Source organism: Temnothorax nylanderi, unplaced genomic scaffold (genome assembly GCF_030848795.1).
Source record: "Temnothorax nylanderi isolate EJ_2023f unplaced genomic scaffold, tnyl_v1.0 TNYL_tig0005_pilon, whole genome shotgun sequence".
NCBI classification, from domain to species: domain Eukaryota; kingdom Metazoa; phylum Arthropoda; class Insecta; order Hymenoptera; family Formicidae; genus Temnothorax; species Temnothorax nylanderi.
In genome coordinates, this window is record NW_027249067.1 from 779,769 (window position 1) to 797,005 (window position 17,237).

Here is a 17,237-nt window from a genome sequence, read left to right on the forward strand (position 1 = left end):
AAGACCCCGATCGCTCTTTCACTCTTCTCTCTCTCTCTCTTTCTCTCTCTCTCGAATACCGATCAGTTTCTGGGTCACTCTGTGCACGCGTTAAAATAAGAATCCGCTATTAGACACGCCGAGTACGGTGAATTTAAAGACGCGAGCTACCCCGGGAAAAATAACAATGCAGGTGACAGTGCAACGTACGTAAACCGATTCCCAGTGAAATCGCGCTATCGATAAGAAGTCGACGAGTGGACGGTTTACCTTGCTGGAACGACCTAATCAATCGCGTCGCACAGCGTTGAGCCGATAAGAGCGTAATCAGAAACGACCGAGTCGAACGCCAATAAAAGATTTGGCGAACGTCGCATTTTGCATACACAAGAGGATATATAAGAATATGCACAAACAAAAATAAAAATTGAGCCTAAATATTTCGGATAAAAACGCATCACACTTGGCATTCAATTTTTAATATATGCCGCCGAATGTATAAAAATTTATGACTCTGGCGATTTATTTTTATTAATATATATAAGCATACGCGCATGTGTAAATTTGCATTCCGCGATAAAATCCGAGCGCGAATATAGACGTCGGCAATAAAGTAGCGTGAGTTCATGAATGTGGATGTCAGCAATAAAGTAGTAAATATTCGTAACAGTAAACACCGGCGGCAAGATATTCACTTATTCGAATTCACGCAGGAATATCCGAGCTAAGCTGTTCGCAAGTGGCAAAAAGTATCGCCAGATGTACCCAGAGCATCGTAAAGGATGACACATCAAAGAGCTCCTCACGAGTAATCGCATTCTTGATGTAAGAACTTGCTGAACGACAATAAAATCATAAGTTCAGAATTTAAAAAGCAATATTCTTCTCGTGCCAATGTAAAAAGAAACGCATTTGTAAAATTAAATAAAGAACGACGATTTTAAACGTGTCAAGTTTTAGGTAGATATTAGGATTGTAGAGAATCTGCAGCTGATCTGTCACTTCTTTGAGAACCGCAGAAGGCAAGAAACATGCCAAATCACGATTACACTTCTCGACTCGTTTTGACATGTGCGCATATGTTAACCAACAGCTCTAAAACCTCGTCACGTTTTGCAATAATTATAAAACTTTCACGCGCATTAAATAATGTTCAAATAAAATAGACTTAAACGATATTAAAGGAATTTCATTGCCGTGGTTGTGCTCCTCATTCGTCAGTCGCGAACGCGTCAAAGTCGACGGACAGTTTCCGCGATTCTCGGCTCCAGAGTCCAGACATGTGACTCTGGATCAACCCCCATGGATATCACACCCAAGACGTCTCAAGGACGTCTCGCTCCAGCGATAAGATTATTTCGTAATCGACTACTCGTCAATTTGCCACTCGCATCTGACACGTTTCCGGTTTCACCGACGGACACCGGCGGCGTATCCCGTTTCCGGAGCACGCGACGCTCGTGCGCCCTCCACCCTTCCGTACCTTTCGCACGATCATCGTGATCGCTCATCGGGGCACGTCGGAGCGAAATCGCTCTCGCGGCTCTATCGCGCTCACGACGACGACGACGACGACGTCTAATCGTTCGCACGACCGGCGAGCATGTTCGACGAGCGGACGGTCATTCGCGCAACCGACGGTCCCTGACTGCGGCGACTCGTCTCTCTCTCCTCCGAGCCGGTCCTCGGAGGAGACGCGAGTGGCGGCGCCGACGCACCGCCGGTCCAGTGGCGCGTTTAAGCGTGGGTGCTTCACTGGCAGTTCGTTCAGGCTGTTCTAGGACCCCCGAGGCTCTTTTCGTGCTTTTAAAAAATCGGCCTCGATTCAACGAGCCGCATTCCGATGCGTTTTGATTACGTAATCGACCGCGCTTTCATTTCGCTCTCGAGGACGTATGTACTTCGCATTTTTCGGCAATCGCGCTAGTCGGCGCGAGTCGGTCGTAGCTCGTTTAACATTTCTGGTCACACACGGGTGCTCCTCGGAGTCGTAAATATATTACGAGGCTTATATCGCGACGGTGAACGATGCGTTAGGAATTAAGGACGCTACGCTGAAGACCGATGGCCTTGTCTCTCGATTAATCTTGATTGATGCTCGTGTCGCGGCAGGAATTTGAAGCTTATTTGTAAAAATACGCGCGGATTACCGACTTCCTCATTCGGAAAGCCAGACTAATGATTTTAATTAATAAAGCAAAATGTTCATCAAAGTAAAGCCAAGAAAAATACACCGTGACGGTCAAACTGAGCTGCGTTTTCTAAGAAGCACGGTGAAATTAGATAAAATGTATGTAATTAAATTAAACGTGTACAATTTAACGAAGACATATTCTTCCTCATTTTTTTCAGCCCGAACTTAATTGCAACGAACTAATTCCGACGCACTGGGGGGCCTCAACAGGTGTAAACGCGCCACTGCTTTTTCGTTCTGCCTTCGCGTCGGCATATCGTGCGGCCCTATCGATCCACGAGGCCGGCACGACGAGCGGGAAAGATGAAAAGCCGCCGTTAATCGGAGGCGAAAGTCGGTCGCGTGTCAAAACGGCTGCTTCGCTCGATCACGACCGGGGAAAACAAACCCCCTCGAGGTAGCGGCGTGACGGACGTGATCTCGACGGCGACGCGACGGTGGCGAGCGCACGCGAACCAATCGCGATTAGATTTAAAAAAAAAACAACAACAAAAAACCGTGTGGTCCGCACACCTTCCGGCGTTTACGCGATACCTGGCGAGGCGCGTAATAGCACCGAGAAAAATAGTCGCTATTTCTGACGTCGTCGTCATTCGGAATATAATTATACCTGCGGGAGATGCGGGCACATACGGATTCTCGAGAGCTCATGAGAGCGCCCGTTCATCGCCGCTCATTAATTTCAGCTTATGTCACCGCGCGCGGTTGCCGAGACCGAGAAATCTCGATCGAGTCATTTCTCGGAAGATACGCCTCCCTCGTTCCGCGATGAAAAAGCCCACGCGTGATTTTCGACCGATTGTCGCAAGCACTACCTTCGAGGAGCATGATAAGAGCCTTAAGTTTTATTTACCTCGTATTTATCTTGTGTAACAATTTTACTTAAAAAGCGTTTTTTTTTTGCGTGCGTGTTATATGCGAAAAAAAAAAGATCCGTCGTACCTAACATTCGTTATCCTTTCGTTATTCGGAAATTAATGTTAATTCGTTCTCTCTTACTGTAAGGATCGATGCGGGACTCGTATCCCGTACGACTTTGACGTAATAAATCACCTTCGCGTGATTAGAAATAGTTCTAATTCGTTATCGCGCGATAAGTCGTTTCGCCGAACGTCGAAGCGTTACGATCGAGGGTCTTAATAGCTTCGCGGATTCTCGACGTTCGCCCATCGGCAATGCAAATTGCGAGGCCTTGCCGTGCCTCGGTATTAATTCCGTTTCACGTTTCGAACACGTGGCGAAGGTTAAACCTAATAAAAAATACCCGGCAGCCCACTTCGCCTACGGCCCTTCGAGCTGCCTCTGATTGCTCAATAACAGCGATAGGAAAAATTACGCGTGCCGGACGATGTCGATGTCCTCTCTTGGAGAACAACTCCGATTTATTCTATTTGCGGTAATGGCAATTTCTAAAAAAAAAATAATAAAATATTGAACGTGTTGAAGAATCGTCACTTTTCGTTTTCTTTAATCGAAGAGTCCCAAGACTCTGCCGGAGAAATAGATATACAGTCTACTTTCACAGGCGGATTTCGAGAGAGACCGCAGACAAAGAGAAAATGTAAAACTCACCTGCAGGGAAGTGTCCTCAGGATGTAGTAGTGCCAGCTGCCTGACTCGCTCCTCAAGCAGGTTCACGAGGGTCGTGTATCTTCGGTTCAGGGTATCTAGATCGCGCGCAACATTATCGACCGTAATAACGGAATCTCTCCGCGGCCTCTTCACCGATGCGTCCAACGACGGGCAGATATCTTCCAATTGTTCTTTGAACGCTCGGAGCCTTTGTCCGTAAATCTAGGGGGTTTCCGGTTAGTCCGTTATGGTTAGTGCAATTAGATCGCTGTGTGTATGTGTGCGCGCGGCAATTACCGTTAGCGGATTCCGAAAGCGACAGCGAGAGACGAGGCGTTGAGATCGCCGCGCGCGGTGTGTTCACCGCGCGGCTGGCGATCTTTGTGATCTTTTGACAACCCAATGTGGTACTTCCGGTAAACAAGTGTATTAATGGTAGCTGCCGGTTACTCCCGTCGGTACGTTAATCTAATCGTGTTTGAAATAATTTCGGGGCTACTTCGTAGTCGCGCTAAGGACAAGCAGCGATTAATGCAGTAGCGCTGCAATTAATATTGGTAAAGAGCAGGGATATGTGTCTAATTCGTGCCGAAATGTAGTTCACGAGTACTCATTGTGTACCTTAGCGAATTTTCCTACGTATTAATTTGTCAGTCTCCACCTCGCTCAGCTGCGCATGCTATACCTCACTGGGTTATCTGTGATTCCAGCGGATTCGGGGAAATATCAATCGTGTTAAGCGCCTAAGCGATATGCGATATATCTAGGATTTACAAAAATCAGCACTAGGTCGCCGCTAAAGGCGAGGTCGTGCAGCTCATTCAATCGTGCTTCTGATGTAATTATGTTAACGAGGTTGCCGTTAAAGTTAAAAAGGAGAGAAAGGCCTAGTGATATTACAAATGCGCGCTGCCCGTAGATCGTATCGTCTCCGCTGCGTTACATAAGTGAGTATATTTACTTAATGAATGGCAGTTAAGATGGTTTGTGCCGTTTAATGGCACGGGGCCCGGACGCAAATAGAGAATTTTACCGCTAGAAAATTGACGTGACATCGCCGAGAAGACCGGTGGAAAAAGGCAGCAGCAGAAATTCGGACTGTAAAGGAACGTTCATGTTCATGTTTATGCACAGCCAGATGTAACGCGTCTCGGTGCGCGTCTTGCGACTGCTCGCTCGATACTCCAGAAAAAGCGGCCGCTCCGACGAGACGCTAAATGGAAAGGATTCGTGTCGCGCGCATAATTTTCTGAAAAACCTCGGAGGCGCGTACAATGGACTGTGATGAGACCTGTATGTATGTAAGACACACGCAGAACTCCATTCATGCAAGCATTCACACCGTAAGCTAAGAGGCTACCTATAAGGCTTACTAGCACCGAATTATACATTACGATCCACGTGTCCTCACCTTCCCTTCGCGGATCAGTCTGCCGCCCGTGAGATTCACCGCCTCGATTGCCGGTGTGCGATCCAACACCTTGCTCAACAGGTTCTGAATCCATTAAAAAAAAAATCGTGACTTTAACGATCTCATCGATAACGCGCGAGAGAGTAACACAAAACCATTGAAATCGTTCGCGCTACCTTGGTGTTCTCCATCTCTAATTTTCCATAGGATTCATCGACAAAGTCCACTTCGTTTTGATACGAGTTCTGATATTGCTGCGCCAATCCGTAGGCCGTTTCAGCGCTGCGCAGTCTGTCGACTAGCTGTCCGCAAACGTTCGTCCATCGCGCGTTCAGTTTGTTGACCTCAGCGTCCAATCTGTCCATGTCGCCGTGCGGACCACGATGATTCGGTCTCGATTTCTCCACAAGACGCCTGGCGTTATGCGCGTCCTCGTTCAGTTGATCCACCGACACTTGCTGCTGCGCGATAGCGTTCTGGAGAACCATCAGATCCTCCAACACGCATTGCAAACCTTTCACGTCCGATGGTAACTCGCCGAAGGAGGCCAACTTGATCTCAAATTCCGAGATGGCCGCCGTATTTTCCTCAAGGCTGGACAGCACGATTTCGACGCACTTCAGGCGTTCAATGTACAAGCTGCTCAGGTTCCACAGGTGATTCCATTTGGTCGTAATGTTGTCGAGCTTATTCCTCATCGCCGGGGTCTTCAGGGTAATTCCGCGGAACGTCTGCTGCATTTGTTCCACATCCGGCGCCAAGCGTTGCAGACTTTGCTCGTAGTCTTTGTGCTGCAACACCAAATGTTCCAAGCTGTCGAGGTCTCGAGGTAAGGGCGCGGCTATGCGCGCGTTCAGAATTCGCTCGGCCTCGTCGAGTGCCTGCTGAAGCAAGGACGCTTGATCGTTGAAAATGCGTCCAGCATTCTTCGATTCCTCCTCGGCCCTGGCGCGCTTTTCAAAATCATCGAACAGTCGATTGACGTCCGCCATCTCTCGTTTCAATCTTCTGAGTTGCGGATCCGCCGGATCTCCCTCCGATAGCAATTTATCCGCGTCTTCATTCAGCGCTTTTCTGATAGCGGTACGTTGATCCTGTTCCATCGCCAAGAATTGCGGCAGATCCCAACCCTTGACAACCTTGATAGTCGCGAATATCATGTTTTGTCGTAATCTCAAATTCTTTCGTTGCCAGAGAGCAACACTTCTGTCATATTGTCGTCTCAATCTTTCCGCAGCATCCAGTGCTTCCTTATCGGGAGGTTGCAGCGCGAAACAGACACTTGGCACACGAGATTCCACTCCCTGCGTGTTCTTGACGCGCCACTTAACTCTACCGGAAGTATCGTACAACGTGCACTGTTCTCCTTTCTCGATAGACATCTACAAAGATATAGATAAGAAATATGTATACTTAAACGTATGTATTTCACTTCTCCGCATTAAGAAATACTTACTACATTGACTTCCTTGTAGGTACAGATGCAAGTGACCTGTAACGGTCGCGTGACAGGTTGCTTGCGTTGCTTCATAGGCACGATGTCCTTTGCTCTCTCCACGAGTCTCTGTACGTGATCGCCATAATTATTATGCTCCTCGCGCAACGCTTGCATGCCCTTCAAAAGTCGTTCTCCCTCGTCCAATGCGAAATCGGATTGCGAGTAAACGGTATTCAATGTATCGTCCTGTTTGGAGATCCACTGTTCGGCCTGCTGAATATCTTTGAAGAATTGCTGATTTTGCGCGGCGTGTCTTAGATGTACCTCAAGGCAGAGGGTAAATTGCAGTAGCCGGGCCCACTGATTTTGCATTGCGGACATGTATGCTTCGATTGTTTTCGCCGCAGGATGATGCTGAAGAACCAGCGCCTCACCGCGATCTTGCACTGCCGAACACTGTATGTCGCGCTTCTCCAAATCGCTCATCAAAGACTGCAAATAAATAATAAAATATCTTATTACTTATTTAGAATATTGAATTAAAATTTATATTAAAAAATTGAGATCTATGAATACGTAAATTTGCAATTAAAATTTTAAACAAATAATATCTAACAAAAATAAAACATTAGGTCAGAATAAAAAAATATGAGCATTTTTATTGCATATTTTACCTCTATACCAGATCCATACGTTTGCTTCACAAAAAAGATTTCCAATTAATTCAAATCAACTAAAGAGCTATATATTACATATCGTAAAGGTAATTTAATGACATTGCGTATCAGTTTTTATGTGGACCTTACAAATCACGAGAATGGACTTTATCATTTCTACTCTTTAAAAAAGTCGCTCAATAATGACCAACCTCATAATATTGTTCGATGCTCTGCACATTAAGGTTCTTGTCGCTCCAATCACGCGCGATTTCTGTTTCCTCCTTTGCGTTCAACCAAACCAATTCGCCAGTAGCCGATTGTATGAAATCGTGCAGAGTCTCCAAATCGGAGAGCCTCTTATTCGATACGGCAAGAAGCTCAGCGTAGAGCTTTTGCAAAGTACTAAGATGCTGGTTGTATAACGTGAGTTCCTCGCCGTGGAAATTGTTCTTCGCTTGCACGCATTTGTCAACCTTGGCCTGGAACTGATCGATGTTCTTGTGCTCTCGACGATGTACATCCAATTCATTTTGCACGCTAGGCAAGTCCGATCCGTAATCCGCTTCTTGTAGATGCTTCAATTTGCTCTTACACCAATCTATACAATCGTGCAACGCGCGGAAGTGTGGATTGGTATCAACCAATCGTGTTTCGTGAACGGTAGTGCGGTGTTTCGTGACAACACGCTCCTCCACGGGGAAGGAAACCGCAGAGAGCGGATGTACCAGACGTCTGTGCAGGAGAGATCGTACTGCAACCCATCTTTGATGCAATTTCTGCACTCTGAAAACGCAAATAAACAAGTTTCACTTCTTATTATCTTAAAGTCACGTTATTTAATATTGTATCAATGTATACATCATTAGCTATTTACTTATTTGAAGATATATTGGCATGTGCTAAACTTGGATAAAGGAAATCTTATCGAGTATAGCAACATGTTCAAACATGTCCCGAGATATTTGGAAAGTCGCTAAACACGATACGTGCATGACTTGATTTTCGAAAGCTGCATCGTCGTGGCGATGGAAAGCGCGCTAATACTTCACTCATTAGCAAAGATTACGAGAATAGAAACAATGTAATTATGCATACGAGAACAGAGCAGACATGCGTGTAACATGCAAATGATTCTTTATTGCGATATCGATATTCTAAGAGTGTGAATTTTTAGTTCCTCATAACTCGGATAAAAATGAATGTTTTACCTCTTGTGAAGCTCGGGCGCCTGACTGTATCTACCTTCCGTAAGAGTGTGCACATCAGTGAATATATTCTGTATCTGTGTTTCCGTGTTGCGTATGTCCTGTTCCAGCAGATCCACCGCGTGTTTCGCCTCCAAAGGATGAAGGCGATCAAGCCTGCGTGCTTCGTCCTCCACACATCTCTCGAGCTCCTCCAGTCTGTTGTCAGTCGTTTTCATCTCGCGATGCACTTTCTCGGCGAGTCGTTGCAGCCGCTCGAGTCTGTAACGTACAAAGTACACTCGTATATTCGTATATGTACACGCATACAAACGCGTTATATATATATATATATATATATATATATATATACGCGTTTAATTTATGATAATCGGACTTACCGTTTAATTTCATCTATAATAGCCTGCTCGCGCTCCTGATGCAACATTATCAAGCGATTCCAGTTCTTGTCGATGACATCAATATGCAATTCTGCTTCCATGTCCACCACTTCGCCCACCGTTTCGAAGGACTTTTGCAGGTCTCGGAAAATGTGTGTCAATCTCTGTTTGTCCCTGTATCGCGGCGGCACCTCCTCGTTCTTGAACTTCATGCTGTCCGCCGCTAGTTTCTTCATCTCGATCAGGGTTGGCGGGAAGGCTCGCTCCTGCATGAGGGCCATCTTCTCGCGGATCCACAAGTGCAGCGAACTCGCGAGCTCGCGATATTCCGCGGACCGTCTTTGCGCCTCGACATCGAGGAGAGGGTGAATGGCCGGCGGCTCCGGGAACACGTCGTAAAGCGAGGAGATGTACGTAATCAAAGACTTCTCGTCTGGTTCGGGGGTATCAACATCTGCGTAGAGTACATAAGAATCCTTGCGTAAGTCACGCCACGTGTGTGAATATAATAAATTATTTCTCACTAATCTTCTTAAAATCATCATTAAATTCTATAGACTCATCATTTTTAATAATATTTGAAAAACGAGAGTAATTTTGTCAACGCTAATAAAGTAACGATATTTGAAAGATAAAAAATCTAGACGTTATCCATCTCTATTGAAAAAAACCCGGTAAAATCTATCGCAAGTCATATCGAATAATAGATACGTTATCCGTAGACAAGTTTCGCTTTTCCTTGCAACCTGATACCAATGTCAGATACCTGCAAGACGCAAGTATAGAAAGCATAATTACGACGACTACCGATGGCGCGACGTTACGGTGTACGAACCGAGACCGGAAGCGATTCTGGTCAGGTAACCGTGACCAGAAAGTACGTGCACCACGCTAGAACCCGCGGGAACTGTTCACGCACAGGGCATACATAAACGAGGGAAACACAGGTAGGGCTGTACCCGTGAAAGGCGTCTTTGTAAGATGAAACCACAAGAGCGGCCCAAGATAACGCGACGATAAAAAAAAAGTTAGGACACGAAACACGCATCTCGATATTTATTTGCTTCGAATTTTCAGATAAACGATGCATAAAAATCATGATCGGAGCAACAGTCACTTATGGGTCAATGTCAGATGGTTTTAGAGATAATTAGGGCATTGCAGCGCGCTTGATCGGATAATCAGTCGTTACCTTCTGGATCGAGAAGCCTCGTAACACCGTATTCGTGCTCGGCGACGTAGAAGACCCGATCGAGCCGCTCTCGCGGCTGGCTTGAACGCGCGGTTCTCCAGTCGACCAGATCCGGCCGGTTCCTGTGGAGAAGAGCGCTGAAAGCCAGACCGTCCCTCCAGGAGCAAGTGAAATCGGTCACCTGTACACCGGGGTATCGGGCCGTCGATCGTCGGGCCCATCTCAAGAGGGCCTCACGTGCCGTTACATTCGGTTCCTGACCAACCACTATGTCCGATATCTAGAAAATAGAATAAGATTTTCTTAATAAAATACGCAATGAAAGTTTCTTGAAAATATGTGGCATGAAAATAGATATTGGTTCGCCCTTCGATGTATCATTTCACGATGTTTCGGGTGCCGCTGTTTCAACAAATAACGAATATAGTTACAGTAAACGTTCGTTGCAATAATCATTTCAGATTAAATGGGGAAGTTCTCTTGAAGAATAGCAGTCTTTAAAACCTTTAATTAGTAACACTCGAGGAACATTTACATTCGAAAGCTACATGTGCCGGTTTCATTTAAAATTATCAAGCATAAAATTATGCGCGCGTTATATAATGCGTATTTGCAACCTTCCATAGTTCTATTTTCTTAGTTGAAAGTTAATGGAAACTGAAAGTTACAACCTTTCGAGAACTATTGACATTTTGCTTAGCCGGCCGGCGCCGGGAGAACATTGGTCACGGCATCAATCGATTTTAGAGTATCATTTATTATTACACTTCCTTTTTTTAAATAAATTCTAACGTTATCGTATTCTAACGTATTCGCTAATTTTATTTCAGCAATGCCGAGACTCGTGTCGGCCATTGACAGAATAATTCTGAAAACAGCTGCGTACATAATATGTTTTCTTTTCTATATTAGGATAAGAAATCGAGTTTTCACGTCACAGCTCTGAACGGGGTTATCTTATCACGTACAGATACACGCTATATCGCGCCAGTAACGATCTTCTTCCTGTATTTCCCGGCTTACTCGGATTATCGACAATTGAGTGCTGTTGTTACCTAACGTATTATTTATTACGTTTACGTCAAGTTCACTGAACCAGCAAAGTCGTTTTGCTTACTTTAACATAAGTAAAATACGGCGGCTGATAAAATTATCTACATAGATGCTCCTCGGCTATGAATAAAATCATTCAGGAGAAGATGTGCTGTTTCAATAATAGCGTCACAAATCTTTTCTGTCTTAACATTTAATGCAAATTTCGATAAGCTTTATTTTTAGCCACGTCTCTTTTACATCTTATTCATATTTCTTTTTTTCTGTTAATTTTAAGATATCTCAAGTTCGATGAAGAAGAACAAGTCTCATAGCTTCGCGATATTTTTAAAATACTTCGCACTTGATCTCTCCTAGATGTTCAACGCGATGAAAGCACTTCACCGCCTGGCTGGCTACCAAACTCGCTCAAGTAGTGAAATAATAGAGACAAATTATGCCACTGGCAATATACTTGACATTGGCACCGACGCTTAAATCGAGATCGCGACCGCTTGAGACCGTTGCCATTGGCATTGATAAAAGCCGGCGTTTGTATACGGGTCATCGTGTGTTTTCTCGCTCTCGCGATACGAAATATGCGCTATTCGAATGGGTCGTCCCGTGCCATCTGATTCCCTACGCCTACGCAATTTGCACAGCAACAGGTTGCAAGGGTGCCCCTCGGCACAAATCGTTCGACCGTCGCGCGATTTGATTTATCGAGAATACCGGGCAAAATACCGAAGCACACGTTCAACCGAGCATTGTCGGCGATACGACGCGACTCCAATCTCGAGAGAGTGCATTTGGCCAAGCCTCGTCTGTCACAATTGAGTAACGTCGAAAGCGGTATCGACAAATAAGTAGAAACAGCTTTTTCGCCGAGTTTCATTCTTCGTGTCGCTGGTTAACACGACAAGGTAACCGTCCCGGCCACAGCTTGGACGTCACGAGAAAAAAAACACTGTCTCCTTCGCGGGTTAATTGCAGGGGCGAAATAGCGGATTAAGTGGAACGGTAATAGAGCTACGAGACCGAAGCGAGCGTAAGTATCCGCTCGAATCCTAATTAAGGCGATGCATCCGTTGTGACGAGAAAGAGAAAGAGAGAAAGAGAGAACGCGCATTCGAATGAGCGTTTAAGTCACTTCCACGATGAGTTTCAATGCAAATGTCTCTGCCGCTCGAAATGTTCATAGCTGTATTTGGCTTATTTTCAGCTGTGAACGCATACGCCAGGCATCCGCCAATCTTCGAAGATATTTTTCGATGATATGAATAGATCTGTTCGCGATTAGTCCTCTTTGATACGCCAGCGTTTTAATATTTCAACCAAGAGATTGTCTGGCAATTTTCCACGCAGAATCGCTTACCCGCACAGTTTTCGCTCTCGTTGGAACGTGCCGGGTTACGGTCATCGTCGACGAGCTAGCATCCTGCAGGTACTTAGGATGGGCGCGTTTCGTCAGGTCCTCGGCGACGCTACGCTCCTCACCGCGCGTCAAAGTCGTGGTCTTGCGGACGATGCGAGTGACGATGCGCTTCGTGCCGTTCTCACCGCGTCTCGATGTTTTCGTCGATTCGATCGACGAACCTGAGCAGCGCGAACCGAGCGATACAGAACGTCGATCGAGAAGAGAATCGTGCGATCCAACTTGGAAAAGGATTCATTCTGACGATGCGCTAATTTGAAAATAGTGCTATCGAGCGATCGCTATGCAGCTATCGCTGCAAACATCTACGCCTAATCGCTGTTTTTCAAGCGCGCCAAGACGCAACATTATCTTAGCTACTAACAAGGAAAACACATTAGCCATTCAACTTCGCGGAATACGGCAAACTGCAATTGAATTTGGTACGAATGAGGTGGAAGAGTCTTTAAAGTCACGATGACGCAACGGTTTATTATACCTCGCTGAGAAAGGACAACCGGCGCCGGAGAAGGCACTCGCGAGGGAAACTGCTGCACGTCGCGTTAGCTCTGGCCAGCGATACCGAGCATTAATGCAACTCAAAATCGCAGGCGCATAATTGCACCGCGATATTCTTAGGCCATGTGCTACATATTCCATTATATAAGACTGTTTATTTCCTTATCACCGAGGGGAGCGAGTCGTAGTTACGCGTAGAGACGTGGGAGACACGTTTCGCAATTTCTCATTGTCTCCGTAAAGACCAATTAACTGAAGATCGCGATCTCCCTCTCTCGGAGAGAGATTAGTTTTCAGCTAATTGGTAATTAGTATACTCGCAAAATCATCGCGATTCCTCGGCAGTCAACCTAACTTCCAACCTCGTGCAAATCAGTCAGAGCGGACCGCTCTCTCCTGGCGACCCGAGGCGCTCTCCGAACAGCGCGAGATTGTCAGAGCGAATCCTTTCCCTCCTATTCTCCTCGATTTCGATTTACTACCTAAGACCTCGGTCGACAATCGGCGTTTCGTGTGTATAGCTCGCAGATCGTCGGCGGACCGCGTTCCCGTTGGGCTAGGTGAAACGCCGTCACGCTCGCCGTCCTCCCTCGTGCCCTGCACGAACAGCCTGCCCCCCTTGCTGAACCGATAGATCGACATTTTCGTGGATCACGAGGCACGGTATCGCAACACGTGCGTAATCGCCCTTTCCCCTTTCCCCGCTCTTCCCTCCGGGGTCGTTATCGGATCGAGACGTTCAAACCGCGACTCGTTCGCGAGCTGCAACGTTTGTTCATTTACATACGTGACACAATCACCGCGTTGTCGCCGTGCGTGCACCAAACCGCTCGCTCTGCTCGTATTTTCCTCGAGAACACTACGACAATTCGCGTATTCAATTCGCGTTCGCGACGCACGTTTTAAGAGCACCAGATGAAACCGCCTGACTGCCTCGTATTTGCCCAGCGCGAGAATTTAAGTTCAATGTAAATATCGTGTAACAATGTTTAAAGTGATAATAGCAAAAATCGTGGGCTCATATATTTCCACCGTATATTTAACGCCAAGTACGATCATGTGATTTCGAGCCTGTTTGTCCAATGTAATCACGCGGTTCAACGTTCTTCAGTGTCGACGTTGGACGAAGATTGAACAGTTATAATTATAAACGTGCGACGAGAATAAAGGTCGATACATTTTGGCGTTTCGTTTTGGAATCAAGAGAGAGATCGGCGATACGGTCGCCGGCCTGGGACCGGAAGGACCGAGCTACAATCGCTTCGACGTGCTTTTATGCCGTAACTCTTCATTAAGGCCGCGAGACCATCTGGATCCATCATCCATCGGGGCTACTACTCGCGACAGTCGCGAAAAATCGATCCGCGGCCGCTGGCCTCTAATGGTGTCTCGCCGGCGATCCCGGCGAGGTGAAGCATCGCGCTAACTGTAGCTCGTTCACGCCGGCAACGTTAACCAGAGCCAGACGCCGGTCGCCGCAAAGCGGAACCGCGCCGCGCCGGTTCGAGACGGCATGCACAGCGAGCTGTTGGGTGCGTGAATGCATTTGTTGCGAATGCATTCGCGGCGGCAGCGTGGCGGCGAATGTTGTGACAGCTCGCGCTCTTGTCAACACGCACTCGACGACGTCACCATCGCGACGATTGACGGACGATGTTTTCCTGGATCTTCCGCGTCGCGAACCGACGGCCGGGCGACCGCGCGCGACGCAATCGCGAGCACTAATGTGGACGAGGACGAGGACGACGACGACGACGGCGACGATCCGGAATGATGATTTTAACTGACGACGGACGAGCAACTATGCGCGACACGATCGCCGGACGATCGCCGCGTAGCATCCGGCCGTCGTGGCGAGAGTAGGCCAACGAAATGCGCACAGGTGAGAGACGTTGCCCCCTCTCGCACTTCTGTTCCCCCTTCTACCGTCAACCACCCACCTGGCGCTACCTCGCGCTCCGCCGCGCCTCGTCGCGACGCGACGCGCCGCGCCGCTATGTACGGCGCGATGCTTTAATGACGCGTCCGCGAGCCCCCCTCTTCCTCTCGCTGATTAAAAGAACTGGATCTACGTTCATTTTTTCATGCCGAACTATTTTGGAGATTTTTTCGACATTTATTTAATTTCATCATTTTTTTATCCGTTTCCGACAACTTCGAAGAGTGTCTCGTCAACGTGTATTGTGTCCCCCCCCACCATATTTCCTCGAAGTAGCGAAAGGAAGGGTTCACGGAACGGATCGTTGACGCGCTCCACTGTACATCGCGAGCCGCGAGATCGAGATCGATCGCGCATGCGTCCTTGGATCGATCGACTTCGCGCGCCGGTGGGGTCCGGTAATACGATCGGCGGGGACTCCGGCGAGGCTTCTTCCTCCTCCTGCTCCACCGGACGTCACCGTCGCACGTCCTTCCTCCTTTTCCTTTTCTAGAGATTTTGCGTTCCGCCGGCGCGCGAGAATACACGTATATAATGCGTACCCGTATCTTAACGCGTCCCACGGCATTCCGCTCGTCAGGGTCTCAAACGGTACCGCGCATAATTCACGCGCGTGAGCGGTCGCGTATGGTTATCCCGATATCAAGGTCGTGCCGCGATCGGGCACGCGACCTTGGTAAAGACCGAGATTCCTCGGAACGGACCTAAAAAGGAAACGGAGCGATCGCAGGGCTTTCGGTGACGTCACCGGCGGCTCGTGTCTCGGTTTCGGGCGCAACTGATAAGCGTCACGGCGATAAGCGCCGCGATGATAATGATAAGAAAACACGAGAGATTCGCGAGAAACGAGACGAGAGCACTCGCAAGATCGAATGTTCACGCGTATAGAATACGAAAGAGTTAAAAGATAAGATATAATTATATGATGTAACGTAATAGAATAATGTGATGTATCTAATGTAGCTCCATATAGCTTTTCACGTTCTAAATTGATCAAAATACAAAAATTTGAAAATAAAAATACACTGGACTCCGCAATTATGTTTCCGAATGCAGCATGCTTTCAGGGAAAGAAACTAAAACTGGAAAACTAAAAGAGAATTATGTTAATAGAATTATATAGAAGAATTATATTAATAAAATAAATAGTTATTCCAGAGATACACGTATGTGAGAGCGGAAACGGAATTTGCTCCTATAAAATGCATGAGATGTATCATTTGCATCCGCCGCATTGGCACGTAGGACTTTTAACGATCACAAACAATCTCCTCGTTTGTGGAATAGCGTGGGGTCCGGTTTGGGTCCGTGTATTCCGAGTGCGGCACCGATGTATAAATATTTAGGAATGTAACGAGCGAGGTCTTCATGTTAATAAGCTGTTTGCGAACTGGAATGTCACGCAACGCGGATAAATCGCGCATGGAAACGAGCATCGATATGCGCTTTCGATTCGCGTGGACCAAACGTGGTAACGTCGATCCGAATGAGATAATTACGTGGTAGCGCGATCCTTTTATGCCGCTCGAGGGCGATCGAGATAATGGTATGATGGAAAATCGATGTCGTAATCGCCGCCGATAAAAAAAAACCCGACTTCCTCGTTAATAGCGTTTTCAAACGTAACGATGTATACGCGAGACTTTGATCCTATCATCCAATTCAATTGTCGGACGATCTTGTCGTTTTCGGGACAAATCGTGATCGCGTGTCGTCATGCCGTCTTCTATAGAATGCCATAAAAACCATTTGGATAGCGAGTAACAAACGACGGGAAGGAAAAGCGACCCACTTGCGCGGCTTTTCATTCTTTTGCTGCCCTCCTGCGGAGTGTGGCCTGTATCCGTCGATCCAAGATATGGCATAAATTGCCAGTAATAAAATAGAACGTAAAAGTTCGTGTATGCCTAACACTTAAATCATTTACGTCGTACCTTTAGATATTTGGCTATTTTATCGGACAATTGACAGTTCAATCGGAACGATTAAAAACAAATGCGGATGGGAGAGGGTAAGAATTCTCAGACGGTTAAGTGCACAGACGATTCCGGCCGATATGGCGCACAATCGTGCCTTCATTGCAAATTTATACGCGTGCCGGCACTTAGAGAAACGGGCCGATGGCCGCTGACGAGTCCTGACGGGAAAAAAACATGATCCGAGTGAAAATGAAAGGCGGAGGAGCGAGTTTAGCGAGCAGAAAAGAGAAGAAAGTGAAAATGTACTTTCGAGATTGTGGTAGCGACGATTAAATGTCCTTGCACTCTATTAAATTTCATTCTACAACAAGAGAGATGTTTTAT

The 17,237-nt window shown here is 46.8% G+C and overlaps 1 protein-coding gene across 23 annotated transcripts in view; it reads right to left on the minus strand.

Moving 5' to 3' along the window:
- The window catches only part of Shot (dystonin-like protein short stop), a 100,952-nt gene that overhangs the window by 39,667 nt on the left and 44,048 nt on the right, over window positions 1–17,237 (minus strand). For 11 of the 23 annotated variants that reach the window (XM_071712111.1, XM_071712162.1, XM_071712129.1 and 8 more), the window contains 9 exons: window positions 10,031–10,310; window positions 8,839–9,292; window positions 8,462–8,719; window positions 7,463–8,036; window positions 7,269–7,292; window positions 6,613–7,086; window positions 5,333–6,538; window positions 5,157–5,240; window positions 3,746–3,967 (listed from right to left, as the gene is read on the minus strand). In XM_071712111.1, coding sequence (XP_071568212.1) covers window positions 3,746–3,967; window positions 5,157–5,240; window positions 5,333–6,538; window positions 6,613–7,086; window positions 7,269–7,292; window positions 7,463–8,036; window positions 8,462–8,719; window positions 8,839–9,292; window positions 10,031–10,310 — 3,576 coding nt within the window. Of the gene's footprint in view, window positions 1–1,462; window positions 1,624–3,745; window positions 3,968–5,156; window positions 5,241–5,332; window positions 6,539–6,612; window positions 7,087–7,268; window positions 7,293–7,462; window positions 8,037–8,461; window positions 8,720–8,838; window positions 9,293–10,030; window positions 10,311–12,437; window positions 12,659–13,477; window positions 13,758–14,614; window positions 14,873–17,237 lie in introns of those variants that run through there. The other 12 variants (XM_071712179.1, XM_071712146.1, XM_071712230.1 and 9 more) reach the window with 5 other exon arrangements.